We start from the raw sequence: 20,075 nt of genomic DNA, 5'->3' as shown, positions 1-20,075 counted from the left end.
TGTATATAAGTACAATGACAGACAACAGAAAAAATGAATTTAGGGCTAAAAAGACCAAAATTTTTAGCAGACGGATGGATGAGGCATGTCACAGATATACCACACTGTAGAATATGTGGCCTGTATGTATTTTTTTGGGGGGTTCAGCAAAATAGTGTGAAGAAATTGTGTAAGACACTCAAAAAAAAATCTTCTCTACTGTACCACATAAAAATTAAATATTTCTCTGCGCACTCGAAAGGGATTTTTGGGACCCCTTTAAAATTGCTGGATTTTCACGCTGTGCTAGGAAAAGGATCTGGCTGTATTGTGCACTGTCAAAAAGCTAATGGAGGAAAAAAAGGGCTCTGGATTACTTTGCAATAAAAAAAAGCTCTATTAACCCAAAAAAATTTTCAAAGCCAATTACATCTGGGGCTAGGTATATACGTACAGTACGACCAATATATCCTACAGGTAGCAGCAGCGCCAGAGCACAGGAAGGGAATGGACCCTCTTGATGTATGCAATGATATGTTTATACACACATACAGTGCCTGCAGGCCTTGCACTGATGTGAATAGAGTGGCGTACACTAACATTGGAATCTATATACTCCGGAATTCATTCTTAGAAGGACTGTTGGTTTATCTGGATTTGAGTAGTTTACGATGGTAGACCCCACATTGACTAATAAATCCCCAATTCTGACCCTATCACGGCAGTAGCTCTCCCTACACTATCTAAATCTGGAGCTGAATGCGCCGAGCAGGGCGGCGTCTCTTATAACCCTGATGATGCTCTGCAGCTAACCAATCACTGCACGACCACAACAAAGATGCCTGCGGCGTTTCATTGCCTGGCAGGGATTCCCTGCATCATGATTGGGTCTCTAAAGTCCACCAAAAAAGAAGGGTGGAGACCCGAGTAATCCCGGAAATGCTCGGTACTGTGATACTCGGGCAAGTAACGAGTAGTGGCGAGCACATTCGCTCATCACTAGAGCTTAGTGTTTGCCGATTGATTTTTTTTTGCCTTAATCTGGATCAACATGTTAAGCTATGGGTTGAACAAGATGGACTTAAAGTCTTCCTTGAACCTTAAATGCTATGTTACTATGTTACTATATGCTCAGTTAATGTAAAAAAAAATTGCACAGACTTATTACAATGACATAACACAGTGGCAAAAAGTATTTATTGAAACATTTGTGAAAATTACCAACTGCCCACTAAGAAGCACTGGTAGGGGCACACAGAGGAAAATGTGGTCTAAATTGAACTTGTCAAAATATTGTGATTGGCACATTGGGTGCTGTTCCCAAATCCTCAGGAAACACAACAACTGAATGTTGACATAATCACCATTAGCCAACTGCAGAAAGCAGCTCTGCTCAGATGTGCTCACCGATATATTACAACATCACAGGTTCTTGGGAAGAACCTGATGTGTAATGAAGGCTGAGTCAATAAAGATCAAAAGCGCAATCTATTATCTTTATAAAGGCATTATCACTTTTTGTGCCTGGATTTTGGCTATTTTTTCTACAAGATAGATAGATAGCATGGGCTGATTAAAAACTTTTTGACAGTTAGAGTGATCAATGAGTGGAACAGGCTGCCACGAGAAGTGGTGAGTTCTCCTTCAATGGAAGTCTTCAAACAGAGTCTGGACAGACATCTGTCTGGGATGATTTAGCGAATCCTGCTTTGAGCAGGGGGTTGGACCAGATGGCCCAGGAGGTCCCTTCCAACTCTACGATTCTATGATTCTATGATTCTATGAAATCAGTTAAGAGTTGACCTCATTTTTTGTTGTTTTGTTAAAAAGAGGTTTTTGTGACAACATTGGAAGCTTTGCAGCCATCTTTGAATGGAAAGATGTTGCTATTTTATTTCTATTTCTAAATAGATGATAGGTGCAGAAGATGCTCAGAAGATGATAGATAGATACATAGATAGATAGATGATAGATGAAATATAATAGATTAGTTAGAACTATAGATAGATAACAGATAAATAATAATTATCTTGTAAGACTTTGAGATGCTCATGCCCAAAAGGTGAAACTGATACATGAAAGAAAATGTTATAACAAATGTGTCCTTTCTTATCATATTTTCTACAGTAGGTAGATAGATAGATAATGTAGGGTTTTGTACTCACTCAACTGCAGTTGAGGTAGGCAAGGGAAGCGGTGTTGCTGAAATGTCCAGGCAAGTTTATTTAACCTTCATAAACTGCTCAGGATAGCAAGCAAAAGAACAGCCTTTTCCTGCACAACATGAAAGCACAAAGTAAATGTGAGGAACACTGCACTGCGTTTGCTCACTGAGCCAGTGTGCGTGTCCTGAGTTGAACAAACTACAGTCATGGCCAAAAGTTTTGAGAATGACACAAATATTATATTTTCACATGATCTGCTGCCCTCTGGTTTTTATGTGTGTTTGTCAGATGTTTTTATCACATACAGAAATATAATTGCAATCATATTATGAGTAACAAAAGGTTATATTGACAGTTAGAAAGAGTTAATGCAGCAAGTCAATATTTGCAGTGTTGACCCTTCTTCTTCAGGACCTCAGCAATTCTCCCTGGCATGCTCTCAATCAACTTCTGGATCAAATCCTGACTGATAGCAGTCCATTCTTGCAAAATCAATGCTTTTATTTTGTCTGAATTTGAAGGTTTTTGTTTGTCCACCCGTCTCTTGATGATTGACCACAAGTTCTCAATGGGATTAAGATCTGGGGAGTTTCCAGGCCATGGTCCCAAAATCTCTATGCTTTGTTCCCTGAGCCATTTAGTTATCACCTTTGCTTTATGGCAAGGTGCTCCATCATGTTGAAAAAGGCATTGTTGATCGCCAAACTGCTCTTGGATGGTTGGGAGAAGTTGCTCTTGGAGGACATTCTGGTACCATTCTTTATTCATGGCTGTGTTTTTAGGCAAGACTGAGAGAGAGCCCATTCCCTTGGCTGAGAAGCAACCCCACACATGAATGGTTTCAGGATGCTTGACAGTTGGCATGAGACAAGTCTGGTGGTAGCGCTCACCTGGTCTTCTCCGAATAAGCCGTTTTCCAGATGTCCCAAACAATCGAAAAGGGGATTCATCAGAGAAAATGACTTTTCCCCAGTCCTCAGCAGTCCACTCCCTGTACCTCTTGCAGAATATCAGTCTGTCCATGATGTTTTTTCTGGAGAGAAGTGGCTTCTTTGCTGCCCTCCTTGACACCAGGCCTTGCTCCAAGAGTCTCCGCCTCACAGTGCGTGCAGATGCACTCACACCTGCCTGCTGCCATTCCTGAGGAAGCTCTGCACTGCTGGTAGCCCGATCCGCAGCTGAAACACTTTTAAGAGACGGTCCTGGCGCTTGCTGGTCTTTCTTGGGCGCCCTGGAGCCTTTTTGGCAACAAGGGAACCTCTCTCCTTGAAGTTCTTGATGATGCGATAGATTGTTGACTGAGGTGCAATCTTTCTAGCTGCGATACTCTTCCCTGTTAGGCCATTTTTGTGCAGTGTAATGATGACTGCACGTGTTTCTTTAGAGATAACCATGGTTAACAGAAGAGAAACAATGATGCCAAGCACCAGCCTCCTTTTAAAGTGTCCAGTGGTGTCATTCTTACTTAATCATGACAGATTGATCTCCAGCCCTGTCCTCATCAACACCCACACCTGTGTTAATGGAGCAATCACTGAAACGATGTTAGCTGGTCCTTTTAAGGCAGGGCTGCAATGATGTTGAAATGTGTTTTGGGGGATAAAGTTAATTTTCTAGGCAAATATTGACTTTGCAAGTAATTGCTGTTAAGCTGATCACTCTTTATAAGATTCTGGAGTATATGCAAATTGCCATTAGAAAAAATGAAGCAGTAGAGTTTGTAAAAATTAATATTTGTGTCATTCTCAAAACTTTTGGCCATGACTGTATGCTCAAAGATACCTGTGGAGCGGGGCGGCAGCGGTGGAGATGCGTGTTTCAGTGAAACAGGACCTGAAGCACATGACTGCTGGGGGAGCATCTGGGGGCGGAGACAAGCCCCGGCGCTCCGGAGACCGGCGCTTGGGCTAAAGATGCTCAGAGAGTTGTCGGGCAGGCGCGGGTCTAAGCCAGGAGATGGCACGGTACAGGAGAGGCAAGACAGGGACGTGGTCAGTCACAAAGCAAAGTTTGGAAACCTGAGATAGCAGTGCAGTACAGGCAGGAGCAATGGAACGGAAGGTCAGGGACAGGCAAAGGTCATAACAGAGAGGCAAAACAAGTACAGAGTCAGGCAGCAATATCAGAAAAAGGAACGAACCAGGTCATACACGAGCAAACGAACACAGGCAGACAGCATCCACAGATACAAAGGGGTCAGGAACTAAGCCGAGGTCAAAAGTATCACTGACAACGGACAGAGCCCAAATGAGGCTATTTAAATCCCTCCCAGAACCAGAGAGAGGTCAAACGCATTAACTCCTACAGCACTAAACCAGAATTCAAATACAGACCATGACAGTAAAAAGTCAATACACCATATAGCGAGTCCACTCTCTCAGGATAGTGTATGGTCCTTTAGGTCTTAGCACAAACTAACAAACAGGAAATCCACACAACTCCAGATCCAAACACTGAGTGAGACACTTCGTCTCCATTTTATCTGCCAAACCACGCCCCCGGGGTAGGGATTTGTGAGCAGTCATTCCCACCCATATCTTAGGACTGCTCGTAAAACCCAGCCCTGGAATGGCCTAATAAATCTCTCAGCACTATATGTGCTGGAGCATGCTTCCCAGCTCAAATCACTGCAGCTAATAACTGCAGTGACACATATATCCCCTCAAGGACCCGTCTGGCAGCTATCTTACCTACCTCCCATGCTCAAAGCCGGGGGGCTTGGCACCTTCTGTCACCAAACAGTAGAATCTTGACAGAGCGCCAGCATTGCCAGGTAGTTTCCCTGGCCTATGCTCTACATGGAAGCTAAAATCCTGAAGTGCTAGGAATCGCCTGGTCACTCGGACATTGTTCCGCTTCTTCTCCCTCATCCACTTCAATGAGGGCATCGTCTGACACTAGTCTGAACTTCCTGCCTAAGAGGTAGTACCTTAGAGTGTCCAATGCCCACTTGATGGCCAATCATTCCTTCTCCACTATGGAGTAATTCTCGCAGGATGGCAACGTCCGATTCAGATACACCATGGAGTGCTCTGCCTTATTCACCTCTTGTGATAAGACAGCGCCCAGCCCGAAATCTGATGCATCCCATTGGACCACAAACTCATTGGAGAAATCCAGTGCCACCAGCACTGGCTTTTTACACAGGGCTAGCTTCAGTTCCTGAAAAGCCATCTCAGCTTCTGGAGACCACTTAGCCAAAGCCAACTTTGTCCCTTTATGGAGATCTGTCACAGAGGCGGCTATCATGGTGAAGTTTGGGATAAACCAGTGGTAATATCTCACAATGCCCAGAAACACTCAGACCTGCATCTCCGAGAAGGGTTGAGGCCAACTCTGGATGGTCTCAACTTTATTTATATGGGGCTTTATTTTGTCACTGCCTACAACATAGCCCAAGTATTTAGCTTCCTCCATTCTCAAAGCACATTTCTTCGGGTTTATGAAAAACACCTCCTTCCATAAAGCATCAAGTACCACCTGGACCTTGTTCAGATGGCTTCCCCAGTCCTTCGTGAAGATCAAAATGTTATCCAGGTAAGCCGCTGCATACCTCTTGTGGGGAGCTAGCATCCGGTCCATGGATGTCTGGAATGTGGCTGGAGTGCCTTGTAAAAACGGCATCCTAGTGTACTGGAAACATCCATCTGGCATTGAAAAGGCAGTCTTCTCCTTGGCTTCTTGAGACATGGGAATTTGCCAATACCCTTTTGTGAAGTCAATGGTAGTAATGTACCGAGCCAGCCCTAGCCTCTCAATTAATTCATCGACACAGGGCATTGAGTGTGTATCGAACTTAGAGACCTCATTCAGCTACCTATAGTCATTACACAACCACAATTCTCCATCTGGTTTCAGTACTAAAACTATAGGACTGAACCAGTTACTTTTGGACTCTTCAATGTCTCCCAGGCTCAGCATCTGCTTTACCTCTATCATCTCTCAGCAGGCTTCAGGATTCCAATATGGCTTTAAGTTAACCTGGACATGAGGCTTCGTCATAACCTCATGCTTTATGACCTTTGTACAACCTGGCAGTTCTAAGAACAGGTCACTGTTCCACTGTAGCAACTCTCGCCATAGCTGCTTTTGGGCACGTGACAGCATGTGTGCCATTTTAACCTCTTCCATGTCAGGCTTGGCCCCCAAACATGTAGCTTTCACAGGCTCCCTATCTCGACATGGATTAATCAGCTTGACGTGGTATACCTGATAGGGCATTCTTCTTCCTGATTGGTGGACTTTATAGTTTACATCCCCAACCTTTTCAACTATTTGGTAGGGGCCCTGCCACTTGGCCAGGAATTTGCTCTCCACCGTAGGTACCAGAACTAGTACTCGATCCACAGGGTTGAAGTGTCTCACCCTCACTGACCTATTGTGCACCCTCAACTGTGCCTCTTGTGGAGGTGTTCTCTCACGATGGGCATAACCTTGGCAATCCTATCTTGCATCTGGTCTACATGCTCAATTACATTCCAGTAGACTGTAGACTCCGCTTCCCATGTCTCATTTGCTATGTAGAAGAGCCCATGGGGGTGTTGGTCATAAAAACATTCAAAAGAGAAGAATCCAGTAAAGTCCTGTGGGACTTCTCAGAGGGAGAATAGAAGGTACGGTAGTAGACAAAGTAACTGGCTGGGTGGTGGAATCACTGTGTCAAAGCCCAAGGAAGACCTGGAGGGACGTGACTAAGAGACTCACCCAATCCAACCATGGATACACAGCAGCTAACGACACTGCAGTCTGTGGAGAGACAAGCTAGATGATCCAGGTGCAACTCCAGGCCTGACCTTGGGTAGATGGAGGCTGAGCCCTAGGAGCGGATAGCTGGAATGGCTCGGGGGAATGTCCAACAGATGCAGGCAGACAGAGATGATGACAGGAACTGCAGGTGCAGACAGGACAGTCTGATGGAGAGATGCTCACTGGTGGGTGCCGCTGGCTCTGCAGCCATTGAGTTGAACACTGGCGGGTGCAGCTGGCACAGCTGCTGTTGAGGTAAGACTCAGTTATCATTGAAGGAAGCACTGGCGGGCACAGCAGACTCGGATGCAAGTACAGGGACCTGAGAACTGACAAGCGTGTTAGGAGCAAACTCACAACATTCAACAGGCACCTCCATGTTGGAGGAGGTGGTTTAAATTGTAAGAGACCTCCAGCTATTGGCTAGGGACACTTTAGAGGAACATGTGCGTTGCCCCTTTAAGAAAGAGGACGGGTGCCTAATCACAATGCCTGGAGTCCTGCTAGGAGTGCACGCACCCCGGGCAGCAGCAGACTTGGAAGGGGCAGGACGGGAGCCTTGGTGGTGAGTATGCTGATGTCTCTGCAGGTAGAGAGGCACTGAAGGCAGAGATGCAGGCACTACAGACAGTCCCAGTCCCAGCCATCCTTCTCTATGACCTTCTTTAACATGGCCTTCAAGATTTTATTGAACTTTTTAGAAAGCCATCCGTCTGTGATTGGTAGACTGAGGTCCGGAGTTGTGTGATTTGAAGACTTTTGCACAACTACTTCATTACCTTTGACATAATCGGGGTCCCTTGATCTGTCAGGATCTCTTTAGGCATCCCCATTCTAGAAAAGATATGGACCAACTTTCAGGTTATGCACGTGGCGGAGGAGCTAAGTCATGGAAAGGCCACTGGTCACCATGTAGCATAGTCCAGAAGCACCAAGATATACTGCTGCTCTCTGGCAGACTTAACCAGGGGTTCCACTAGATCTATAGCTATGCGATCAAATGGAACTGCAATGATGGGCAATGGCACTAAAGGGTTATGGAAGTGAGTCACTGGGAAGTTCAGCTGGCATGTGGGACAGAACCTATAGAAATTCACAATATCACATTGACATATGGGGCAGTAGAACGTCTGGAGGTTCCATTCCTGGGTTTTCTCTACCCTAGATGACCCCCTAACACATGGGTATGGGCCAGACCTTGTGTCTGTATGGTCCTTGTACTAGTAGCTGCTCTGTTCCCTCCCCTCTCAGCTTGTTGACCCGATATATTAACTCCCCATTCATGACAAAATATGAGTATCAGGTGTCAGTCTCCTGCTCTTGAGCAACACCATTAATACCGTCACATTATCAAACGCCCCTTTTAGAGTTAAATCCCTGAGTTGGGCGGTTCCAAAGTTTCCCCCGGACACCTCCAGCTCAGGGATGTTATCCTCTGGGGATGCTGTGTAGCAAGATGGACCGGGCCGGTGGTACCTCTCTTGTGCTGTTTCCGGAACTGTCAGGGCTGTCACCATTGTTGCCGGGGGGAAAGCTTTCTGACCCAGATAGACCTTTGCAATTGACAGTAGGGGGAGTGTCAGGGACAAAAGGGACGGTGCGCGGGAAAGCGAGACACTTGGGTTGGTTCACTCTCCTTGGAACTACGTGATAGCTCAGGCCCATGCTGTAGTTCCCTGGCTTATGCGCACACTGACTGTGAGCAATCAGTAGCTGTATGCTCACCCCTGTCACCGAGAAGCCATATCGCACCGTTCCACTGATTGCCGTGGTCAATCAACCTAAGACTGACCTGGTGATTCATACAGAGCCGGATAGGTTCACCCCAGTCTTCGCCGCTGAACTGAGTCACGCTCCGGCAGTACCACAGACTTTGCCACATCATGTACGTCGACCCGGGAACGCAGGACCTCGCTTAGGAGAGCCAGGATACTTTCTTCAGACCTCACGCTTCACTTGCATGGGCGCCACCGTGGGATTTCAAACCTTCACAGTCTGGAAACTAGCAGACTGATAAGTTTACCCGTTTCATGAACAATTGTTCTTACCCCGGTATATTATTCAATTTTACTCCCTAGTAACCCTGTAATAAACCCATTAACTCTTGCTCTGCCTCCTGCTCATCACTGCATCCTGCATACCTGCTATCTTTTATTTATTTGGCCAATTCACATGGTTTGGTGAGAGTAATGCTATTATTCAGATCCGTTGTACGGGTATGTCTCCCTGCTGTGTTTCTGAGACTGCGGCATTTGGTTGCCATGGCACTGTTATGACGATCACGGACATGTGCGCATGTCCGCATCGCGCAGCTTCCGGGGCATCGGGTCGGGTCTCCTCTTTGTGTGGCGCGTGTTGTGGAGGGTTGCCATGGCGGCGGCGTCTTCCTCCGCGCGTCACACTGGAGGCCGGATGTGATGTCATACTGGGGGCGCACGCTGTTTGAACATGTGCCGCTCATTATGTTCGTGATAAGATCAGCTGCGGGGGACATATATATATATAAGGGAACATACACAAATGGTATTACAGCCCCCTGAGGAAGCCCACGCGAAACGCGCATTGGGGCTGCGGTAATTTCTGACAGCACAGCGAACTCATTGTGGTATGACCCCTTTTACTTTTTTACTTTTTTATTTATTTATTTCCTGGCTTTAATATATGGACATTTTTATATGATGTATACTCTGGTTGTTACACTAACGGTGCAAGATATGATATATTTGAGAGTACATCTGGTGTTATAGTCATAGATATATATATATATATCATGGGAAATTAAATTAATAAATAAAAGTGATGGTTTGTAAATATAAATGGAGAGGTCCTTCTACCAAGTCCATATACATATTATGCTGTAGCCTCAGATTTATGTCTGTCTATGTCCTTCTACAATTTGTTTACATGATGTAATTTTTATATAGGGATTTTTAATGATTGATTTAATAAAAATACTATATTTTTATTGATCTGAGGTTTAGTACTCCTTTTTTTCTTTGGTGTTTTCAATACCTGCTATCTTACAGCTGCCTTATTTTCATCACCAACGCCTTGCTTGCGCTTGCATGGCTCTGGCTGCCTTGACCAATCACCTGTCCTTGTGGATTTCTGCCTGCATTCGAAGCACCAATCGTAGGGTTTTGTACTCATTCAGCTGTGGTTGAGGTAGGCACGGGAAGCGGTGTTGCTGAAATGTCCAGGCAAGTTTATTTAAACTTCATAAACTGCTCAGGATAGCAAACAAAAGAACAGCCTTTTCTGGTACAAAGTGAAAACACAAAACAAAAAGTCAATACACCATATAGCGGGTCCACTCGCTCAGGATAGTGTACGGTTCTTTGGCCCTTAGCACAGACCAATACACAGGAAAGCCACACATCTCCAGATCCAGACACCAAATGAGGCACTCAGTCTCCATTTTATTGGCCAAAGCACACCCCTGGGGTAGGGATATGTGAGCAGTCATTCCCAACCATCTCTTATGACTGCTCGTAAAACCTGGCACTGGAATGGCCTAACAACTCTCTCAGCACTATATGTGCTGGAGCATGCTTCCGAGCTCACGTCACCGTAGCTAATAACCGCAATGACACATATCTCCCCTCAAGGACCTGTCTGGTGGCCATCTTACAATAGATAGAGAGATGATAGATAGATATAATATAGAGATGATAGATAGATAGATAGATAGATGATATATAGATAGATAGATAGATAGATAGACAAAGGCAGCACTTCAAAAGCTATAAATGGAAAAGGATGTGAGTTTATTCACCCAGGATGCGACATTTCAAGTTACGCAATGAGGCCTTTCTGAAGCTTCTTCTAAATGGCTTCATTGTGTATGCCAAAAATTGTATCAGTGTGGAATAAATTCCCATCCTTTTTCACTTTAGTACTGGGAGTTATGCTGAGTACAGATTTGCACCTGCAGATGTGGATTGTGCTTCTATTTTTTACTGTCTATATAACTAAAATAGATAAATAGATACATGTCCCAGGCAATCCCTTTATTACACAATTATACATGTGCACTAAATTGGTGAAACTTCTGTAGAAGTAACAGAATTGACAAAATATTGCCTGTTCTGGTTCCCAGTGTAATGAATGACAGCCCATTGCTCTCTGTGTGACTCAGGCCGGTGCTGCCCTCCTCTGACCACACCTCTCAGTGCCAATATTTATTCTGCGCTGTGCTATTGGGACACAAAAGCACCGAGCTGCTGATGATTCCAGAAGAAGGATTTGGTAAGTGCCCAGGGATGTTTTGTGAGAATTATACTTATGGAAAATATATTTTTAAATTAGCAAAAAATGTTACTATGTGATCAGATTAATTTAGATTAGCTTGTTTATGCTTTTCTTTTGCTTCTCTGTATATTTTTAACATTAAAAATATCAAACATATAGAGTAGTGGTGCTGTCTACCTATATGTCTTGGTCTCTCTCACTATCTATCTATCTATAGATCTATCTATCTATCTATCTGTTATCTATCTGTCATCTATCTATTATCTATATATTATCTTTAGATCTATCTATCTATTTATTATTTATCTATCTATCTATAATATATTATCTATCTATCTACTGTATCTATCTATCTTTATATGATCTATAGTATCTATTATCTATCTATATATTTATCTATCTATCGATCTATCTATCAATAATATATTATCTATCTATCCCATATCTATCTATCTATCTATCTATCTATCCCATATCTATCTATCTATCTATCTATCTATCTATCTATCTATCTATCTATCTATCTATCTATAATATATTATCTATCCCATATCTATCTATCTATCTATCTATCTATCTATCTATCCCATATCTATCTATAATATATTATCTATCCCATATCTATCTATCTATCTATCTATCATATATTATCTATCCCATATCTATCTATCTATCTATCTATAATATATTATCTATCCCATATCTATCTATCTATCTATCTATCTATCTATCTATCTATCTATCTATCTATCTATCTATCTATCTATCATATATTATCTATCCCATATCTATCTATCTATCTACCTACCTATTGTATAAAATGTGATATATGATAAGAAAGGACACATTTGTTATAACATTTCCTTTCATGTGTCAGCTTCACCTTTTGGGCATGAGCATCTCAAAGGCTTACAAGATAATATGTCATATTTATGAATACATACTTTCATCATTTTTATGTTCTGAATGGGGGTGAAATACTTTTGCTGATTGTATTCATACCAAACCCACTAATATGGGTGAATTAATATTAAATACAATATCAATAGCAAAATTTGCATTGGAAGTAATATTTGATTTGTTGTACTGACCACTAACACTGTTATATTTTTGGACACCAGGTCGGGTCCTAAATGACCTTTTTGTATAAATGTATCTGGTCTGTTGCACACATACAGTAGGGCTGCTATGCTATCTATGCATCCTCCCCTTATATACAGCGGTGTATTGTATGTTTAGAACATGTAGTACTTTTGTTGAGGCAGGTTGTTGCGTGCACACCAACAGCACAGTCCTGCAGCGATGGCCACTACAGTCTGTTGACAAGCGAATATTGGGTCTTTGTAACTTATTATTGGAGAGTGTTTAATGAGTGGCTTTTTGGATGCTGTTCTTGTTAGGCAGTGCTGAAATTGGCAGCAATTTTGGCACCGCAGGTGGCTGACGCTGCTGAAACACAATGCTCCTGCAGACATCTGGCAGTGGCGATAACTAGACTATTATTATAACTATAATTAAAGGAGTTCTCCAGTATTATAATAAAGTAACATAAGAACAGAAAGTGTTAACATATAAAAAAATAATTATCTTAGAAATAAAAATTTTCTATTTTTTACCCATTAAATCTCCTGCTTACTCATAAAGGGATTGTCCTGGACTATTATATTATTTTTTTTACTATAGGCCTACAAACTAACAGGCAAGTTGCTAAAAGAGGTAACTACCTGCCTGTTCTACCCGTTGCCGGCTCAAAGGCCTCTTTCACACTTCAGTTTTTTACAATCAGTCACAATCCGCCAGGTTTTGAAAAAAACGGATCCGCAATTTTCTTTTGAGGATCCGTTTTTTTCCCCATTGACTTCCATTAATGGCGGATTGTGACGGATTGCCGTCCGTTGCATCTGTTTTTTTTGCGGATCCGCCAAAAGTTGCTGTCCGACACCATCCTCAAAGATTTCAAAACAGAGCTTGCAACGTTTTTTCCTCTGGCGGATCCTCCAGACACTCATTTAACCCGAAATTCTTTCTGGGTGCCGGACCAAAAAAATATTCTCTCTCTCTCTCTCTCTCTCCTTTCCAGGCTGCGATTCCTTTAAAATTCTTCATTTGTCGGATCCATCAAAAAAACGGACGGGTGGCATCCGTTGTCATCAGTACTAAAACGGATCCGCCATCCATCCTTTTGGCGGATTTTGACTGATGCAAAAAACTGAAGTGTGTAAGAGGCCAAAGATGTCATCAACTGCTCCACGTCATCAGAGCAGCTCTTCCTCTTCCGGGATGTTTTATCGACAGAGCATAACTGCCGAAAATCATGCTAATTGACAGCCAGCTCCCCGCAGTTAGGCAATGGGGAGCTGGCATCAATCAGAGTGACATCGGCAGTCATGCCCCATAAATAGGGCAGAGCAGAAAAGAAGCAGCTGCTTTGTTGATGTGAAGACAGCAGAAAAGCAATTACCTATCTGTTACTTCTTAGGCCCGCATTAAAAAATTATATAGTCCTGGATAACCCCTTTAAGACATCTTGTGTCACATCCATGCCATTAATATTCCTATTGTCTACCTGCTCCATGTTCTTTACTGCCTGACAGTAAGGAACAGAATAATACTCTTGGTGCCACTATATGTGGCATGGTTGTGTAAAAGTTGTAATTCTGCAAAGTTGTTTCAATAAAGACCAGTTACGAATACAGTTGAATATACATGGATTTAATAGTTATCACTGAGCTAGTGGGTGGAGACTAGCTCCAATGATGTCTCCCATGCACAGAACACAGAGGCATGAGAGTTTCCTTTTCTTCTGTCTCTACGTAGTACATGGTTAGAAGCAACATACACATGGAGGACATTATACACCGGTACTGAGCAGTGTAGCTGTGAATATAGCACTAACATGATTTAATATAGTTACTAAAAACTTGAAGTGTTGTTTCATTGACTGTTTTATTTTGTCCCTCCCCTCCTTTTCCTCCTCACCACAAACTAAAAAAATATCAGTTGAAATATGATGTATAAGTGAGTTTGCTGCCGTTTTTAAGTGTGAAGGATAAAATCAGGAGGTAGGAGGAAAAGAAGGGGTTCATAAATGGAGAAAGAAACCGATTGCACACAAATTCACCAACTTTTTTTCTATACTAGTTTTGGCCAGCTTTGCCAAAATGGTTAGAGCTGAGGAGGGATGTAGTTGAGACAGGCATGGCAATGTCCCCTCGTCAAATTCATACTGAGCTTTGGCTTACTTTATGCTGCAAATCTTACTCCATGTACCTCTTTATGAATCAGTGGCATATCACTTCAACATACTTCATAAAAAGTCACAAAATTTGGTGCAACTCCAGTTCAGTCCCCCACCAGGTTTACTTTTGAGTATGCAGTTATTTTGCTGCAATTTTTGAATCATTTTGCAAAACGTTCAACTTATGACACTAATGAGCTGCAAAAACAATTCAAGACAGAGAGAGACGATTTTTAACTTTGCACTAAATTCATCATCTGCATGCACAATTTTGAAGAATTTGGTGTCAAAAACAGTAACTATTGCAAGAAGACCAAAAAGGAAAGCAACTGAAAACCCTCACAAATTTTATTTTAGTACTTGCATTAATTATCACTGTTTGCTTTCTGTTCTCAGGGATCTTTTTGTGTGTTGTTAAAGGAAAAGAAATGTGGGACCTGAACGGAACCTCCTTGTGTAACAATATGAAAAGCGTAAGCCTTCAGTGGATATCAAGATTTATGCTATACTTAACCCTTCCTATCCCGTACACATCAACACTACAGATGGCGGGTAAAAATTAGCTTTTTTTATGTGTCTATTCATTATTACTCAACAATTTGTATCCTCAGAGTCACAAACCCACCAGATTGTTGGCACTAAATTTCTAAATAATGTAGAGAAATGAGAAATACTTCCAGGAATCCAAACTTCCCGCTGGTTTGTTACTTCTATGTCTCAGCTTGGACACCTGCCAGATTAGTGGGTGTTTTTTTTAGAATATTCGACAATAAAGATTTGTAATTTTAGTTTGCTAATGTTGCAATACTGTAAAATCATTGTCTGTTATTAGAAAAAAAAGTTTTTTTTTTCTTCCTCCAGGGAAATTGCTTCTATAGTCTATAAGTTTTGCTTGAAACAGCAGTCCAGTCCATATCAAGTGAGTCTGAACTGAAATACCAGACATAGCCCATAAAAAAGAGAAGCGCTGCTTTACGAAAAAACAGCAGACATCTGTGATTTAAGACTGCATTATTGTAAATTTACGGATGGGATTAAAGGTAATGTAATCTAGGAGGAACAGGTCAGGTCCATGTCTGTCACACACAGCTGAGTACCATTGGGAGGTGACAGAAGTGGTTTATTACCACTTTTTGATGTCTATATAGTGAATATTGAGCTTTGTGCAGTGAATAGATGCATGGGCAATGTCGACAGGTGTCTTCTAGCATAGAAGACCCCCTAGATCTAGTTTATCTAGTGATATGTCACTGTAATGGTCTGCTTTCCTCTGGAACTGGGCCTATAGATGTTCCCTGGTTACAGTGAAAAGAAGAAAAATAAAGGAAAAAAGTTATGTTAAAAAATCACATTAAAATATCAGTTAAGTATTAATCAGTAAATCTAATATATAAAGTTCAATGTGGGTGTGTATGTGTGTATGTGTGTGTGTGTGTGTGTATGTATGTGTGTGTGTGTATGTATGTGTGTGTGTATGTCTGGGACTGGCATTCGCACCGTCGCAGCTACAGCCACAAAATTTGGCAAAGTCACACGTCTGGACCCCGAGAGCGTCATAGACTATGTTGTGAGGCGAAATTTTAACCCCGCGCGTTCCAATTCACCAAACAATTTTGCCCCTATCTACATAATGGGGAAAAAGTGAAAGGAAAAGTTTTGGAGGCAAATTGACAGCTGCCAGATGTGAACAAGGGGAACTTAAAGAATGAGAGCGATGGCGCCAAAGAGTATATACCGTACAGTTGCTAAGGTGGGGCCCTGACGTGGGATACTCACCACACATGGGGATATGAACACACACACAAAATGCGCCACACACTACCACGTGCTTCAACACATATACCACCCTCAGCACATATTTCACCACACATACACCAACCTCGCCACATAAAAGTCGAAACACAAAAGTCGCCACTCAAAACTCGCCACGCTGTCCCAGAGCTGTTTAAAAGATGAAAAATGAGTTGTGATTGGTTGCTATCAGCAACAGTTTTCTTTGTAGACAGTTGTGGTAACTGAGGCCTATTATTCTTATCATTTCTATGGTGTTATCATCCTTCTGTAAAGCTGGAAATAACACAATTTATTACCGTGCCAACACAGACCACCCTCTGACACAGACTGCAGGGGGAGCCCAGTGTCACACAGGATAGGAATAGATACACAGCTCAGCAGTCAGTATCACGCAGGAGAGGATTATACACATGGCTCAGCAGGCAGTATCACACAGGATAGGATTAGATACACAGCTCAGCAGTCAGTACCACACAGGATAGGATTAGATACACGGCTCAGCAGTCAGTATCACACAGGATAGGATTAGATAGACAGCTCAGCAGTCAGTATCACACAGGATAGGATTAGACACATGGCTCAACAGGCAGTATCATACAGGATAGGATTAGATACACAGCTCAGAAGTCAGTATCACATAGGATAGGGTTAGATACACAGCTCAGCAGTCAGTATCACATAGGATTAGATACACAGCTCAGCACACAGTATCACACAGAATAGTATTAGATACATGGCTCAGCAGACAGTATCACACAGAATAGGATTAGATACACGGCTCAGCAGTCAGTATCACACAGGATAGGATTAGATGCACGGTTTTTCTGTGCAATATAATCATTAGAATTTGTTATAACTAACCACAGTTGGTTACTATGCCCAGGCAATGCCGGGCTCTTCAGCTAGTTAATTAATAAATCAGTAAAACATTTAAAATCTCTCTGGGAAAAAAATAAAAATAAAATCAGATTGGTTCCCATGCAAAATATATTTAAGTACAAATATATAAGAAAAAAAATTACATAAATTAGGTATCCATAATAACCTGAATAATACATGAACAATAAAAAAGAAATAAATAGAGTGTGTAGCAAATAAAATAAATAAAATACATTTTTAGTCATTTATGTTTTATCCAAAACGTTGGCGAAACAATGATACAATTTCTCCCAACATAAAAAAAAGTTTCATACAGCCATGGAAGTAAAAAAAAAAAAAAAAGAAAGAATAAATAAGTACGGTAAATAAAAAATGTTATAGTTACTGAAATGTGAAAAGAAAAAAGCAAAAATAAAATTGGCTGGTCGTTTAAGAGGTTGCCCAGGACTTTTACATTGATGGCGTGTCATTAAAATCTGATGGTTGGCTGATCACCGATCAGCTGTCTTCAGTCCCAGGCAGAAATGCTCAGATTCTGCACAGCTCCATCAACTGTATAGTGGCCGCGGCTGGGTACTGCAAATCCGGCCCCCATTCAAATCACTACGGTTCAGATGTGCAGTACCTGTCTACGGCTACTATACAGTTGACGAAGATATGCTGTGAAGCTCCGCAACTGAGCGCTTCTATTGGCACGGGGAACAGGTGATCAGAGGGGGTGTCGGGTGTCGCATCAGATATTGATGGTGTAGCCTGGAAAACGCTTTCAGGCATAATCATTAGAGGGTTAAAATGAATTTTAACGTTGATTTATTCGACTTTAGATATAATTATTCTATTTTTACCACCACCATGCCAAGAAGAAACATTTTTAAGTGCCTCAACAACGCTCTCTATCCTAAGTCAAAAGGTGCTATCACATGTCACAAAGAATGTTGACAATTTACCTTTTGCACAAAAAAAAAGCAAAACGATCATGGTCTCCAGCATCAACTACATTCTGGTAATGTAATATTTGTATGAGAAAGTCCAACCTGCAAGGCATAAAGTAATTGGACGAGTCAAGCAATACCTGGAAGCCACATCAGATCCACCTATAGATCCTTTTTTTGAATTACAGTTTGAAGCATTTAACTTCTTTTTTTTCTCAAGGGTGAAAAAAGGCCCATTCTCCTCTTGGATTTATCCTTCAGAAATGCTAAAATATAATATTAAAAACAAATATTAGTAGGGCAGAAAAAATGATTGACAATAACTTTTTAATGATTCTTCCTTCCAGTTCATCCACCTAATAACGTACATATTAAAGACCTTGGGAATTTGGGAATTTTAGAAATGACGTGGCAGCCTCCAGCTTTCATAAATAGCACAAGTGAGTGTTCTGTACGGTATGAAATAACCCACCAAGTCGTCAATGAACAAAGATGGAAGGTAAGGTAACAAATATAGACCACCAGAGCAATGTATTCTGTTTATACACATAAGCTACTGTTAACCTCTTAAAGTCTAGTTTTGGACCGTTAGGACCAAGCATTTTGTATTTTTTCATCAATGCTAGAGTTGAGCGACTTTTGCTTTTTTAGGGTCGCGTTTCGTTTCGTGAAACCCGACTTTTCCAAAAGTCGGGTCGAGCAAGATCGTCCGATTATAGGGAAAAGTCGGGGTCGTCCCGAAACACGAAACCCAATGTAAGTCAATGGGGAATAAAAGTCGGCAGTGAGAGGAGGACAGGAAACACACCTACAGTGCCCATTTGAATGCCAAAAGCATCAATTCTTCTTACTTAAGCTTGTCAACCTTAATTAACTTCATAATACAAGTTACGCACTGAAAAATGGGGGTTATTTGGCTAAATTTGTGGGGGGGGAGGGCTGGCTGCAGGTTTTCATGTGCCCTGGGCGAAAGAGCGCCCCTTTAACACATACCACAACTCATCATGCTCCGATACGGCAGAGAAATAGCGGTATAGTACATTGAAAAATACCTCACTTTTTACATCTCATGACGAGGCCCATCTTTTTCTCCATACAAAATCATTGGTCCCATATAATGTTTGAAACAGTATATGATGAGCTCCACATAATGCTACAGTATATGTTGGTCCCCATGGATGAAGCTCCACTGTCTTATGGGCCCAAATAATGCTCCAAACATAATGGGCCCCATTTCTACTGCTCTAGTGTATAATGGGCCCTGTAAATGCTGCTCCAGTGTCTGATGTCCACCTTTGGAATGTTCCAGTGTATGGTGGGCCCCATATATCATTCTCCAGAGTACAGTGCTCCCCAAAAATTGCTGTCCCAACATAGAAAACAATCAAATAAGTCTCCTCGCTAGGGAATCCCTGTACTTGTCTGGACAGGTGCTGTAGCTTGCTTAACAGCTCGCCAGCCGTTCTCACGCCCAGTATGGATTGCACGTGATTGCACAAAGGTTAGAAAGGGTACCGTATCCCTGGATAACATGTATGGATAGCGTACACATTCAAAATATATGTCTATACAGCATGAGGCAGGCTCAGACGGTGTTAGGCCCAGTATGGATTGCACGTCATTGCACAAAGGTTAGAAGGGGTACCGTATCCCCGGATAACATGTATGGATAGCGTACACATTCAAAATATATGTCTATACAGCATGAGGCAGGCTCAGATGGTGTTAGGCCCAGTATGGATTGCACGTGATTGCACAAAGGTTAGAAAGGGTACCGTATCCCTGGATAACATGTATGGATAGCGTACACATTCAAAATATATGTCTCAGGAGGCAGGCTCAGACGGTGTTAGGCCCAGTATGGATTGCACGTGATTGCACAAAGGTTAGAAAGGGTACCGTATCCCCGGATAACATGTATGGATAGCGTACACATTCAAAATATATGTCTCAGGAGGCAGGCTCAGACGGTGTCAGGCACAGTATGGATTGCACGTGATTGCACAAAGGTTAGAAAGGGTACCGTATCCCAGGATAACATGTATGGATAGCGTACACATTCAAAATATATGTCTCAGGAGGCAGGCTCAG

The 20,075-nt window shown here is 42.2% G+C and overlaps 1 protein-coding gene across 1 annotated transcript in view; it reads left to right on the top strand.

Moving 5' to 3' along the window:
• Positions 1-11,101: 11,101 nt before the first annotated feature.
• The window catches only part of IL13RA2 (interleukin 13 receptor subunit alpha 2), a 44,177-nt gene continuing 35,203 nt past the window's right edge, over positions 11,102-20,075 (top strand). Inside the window, exons 1-3 of the mRNA XM_073543454.1 lie at positions 11,102-11,138; positions 14,776-14,931; positions 18,332-18,483. Of these exons, the coding sequence (XP_073399555.1) occupies positions 11,117-11,138; positions 14,776-14,931; positions 18,332-18,483 (330 nt within the window). The 5' untranslated portion in view covers positions 11,102-11,116. The remainder of the gene's footprint in view (positions 11,139-14,775; positions 14,932-18,331; positions 18,484-20,075) is intronic.

Source organism: Dendrobates tinctorius, unplaced genomic scaffold, assembly GCF_039654945.1.
Source record: "Dendrobates tinctorius isolate UK_male_01 unplaced genomic scaffold, ASM3965494v1 ptg000133l, whole genome shotgun sequence".
Classification (NCBI taxonomy): Eukaryota; Metazoa; Chordata; class Amphibia; order Anura; family Dendrobatidae; genus Dendrobates; species Dendrobates tinctorius.
This window is presented reverse-complemented; position numbering and strand designations above follow the sequence as displayed.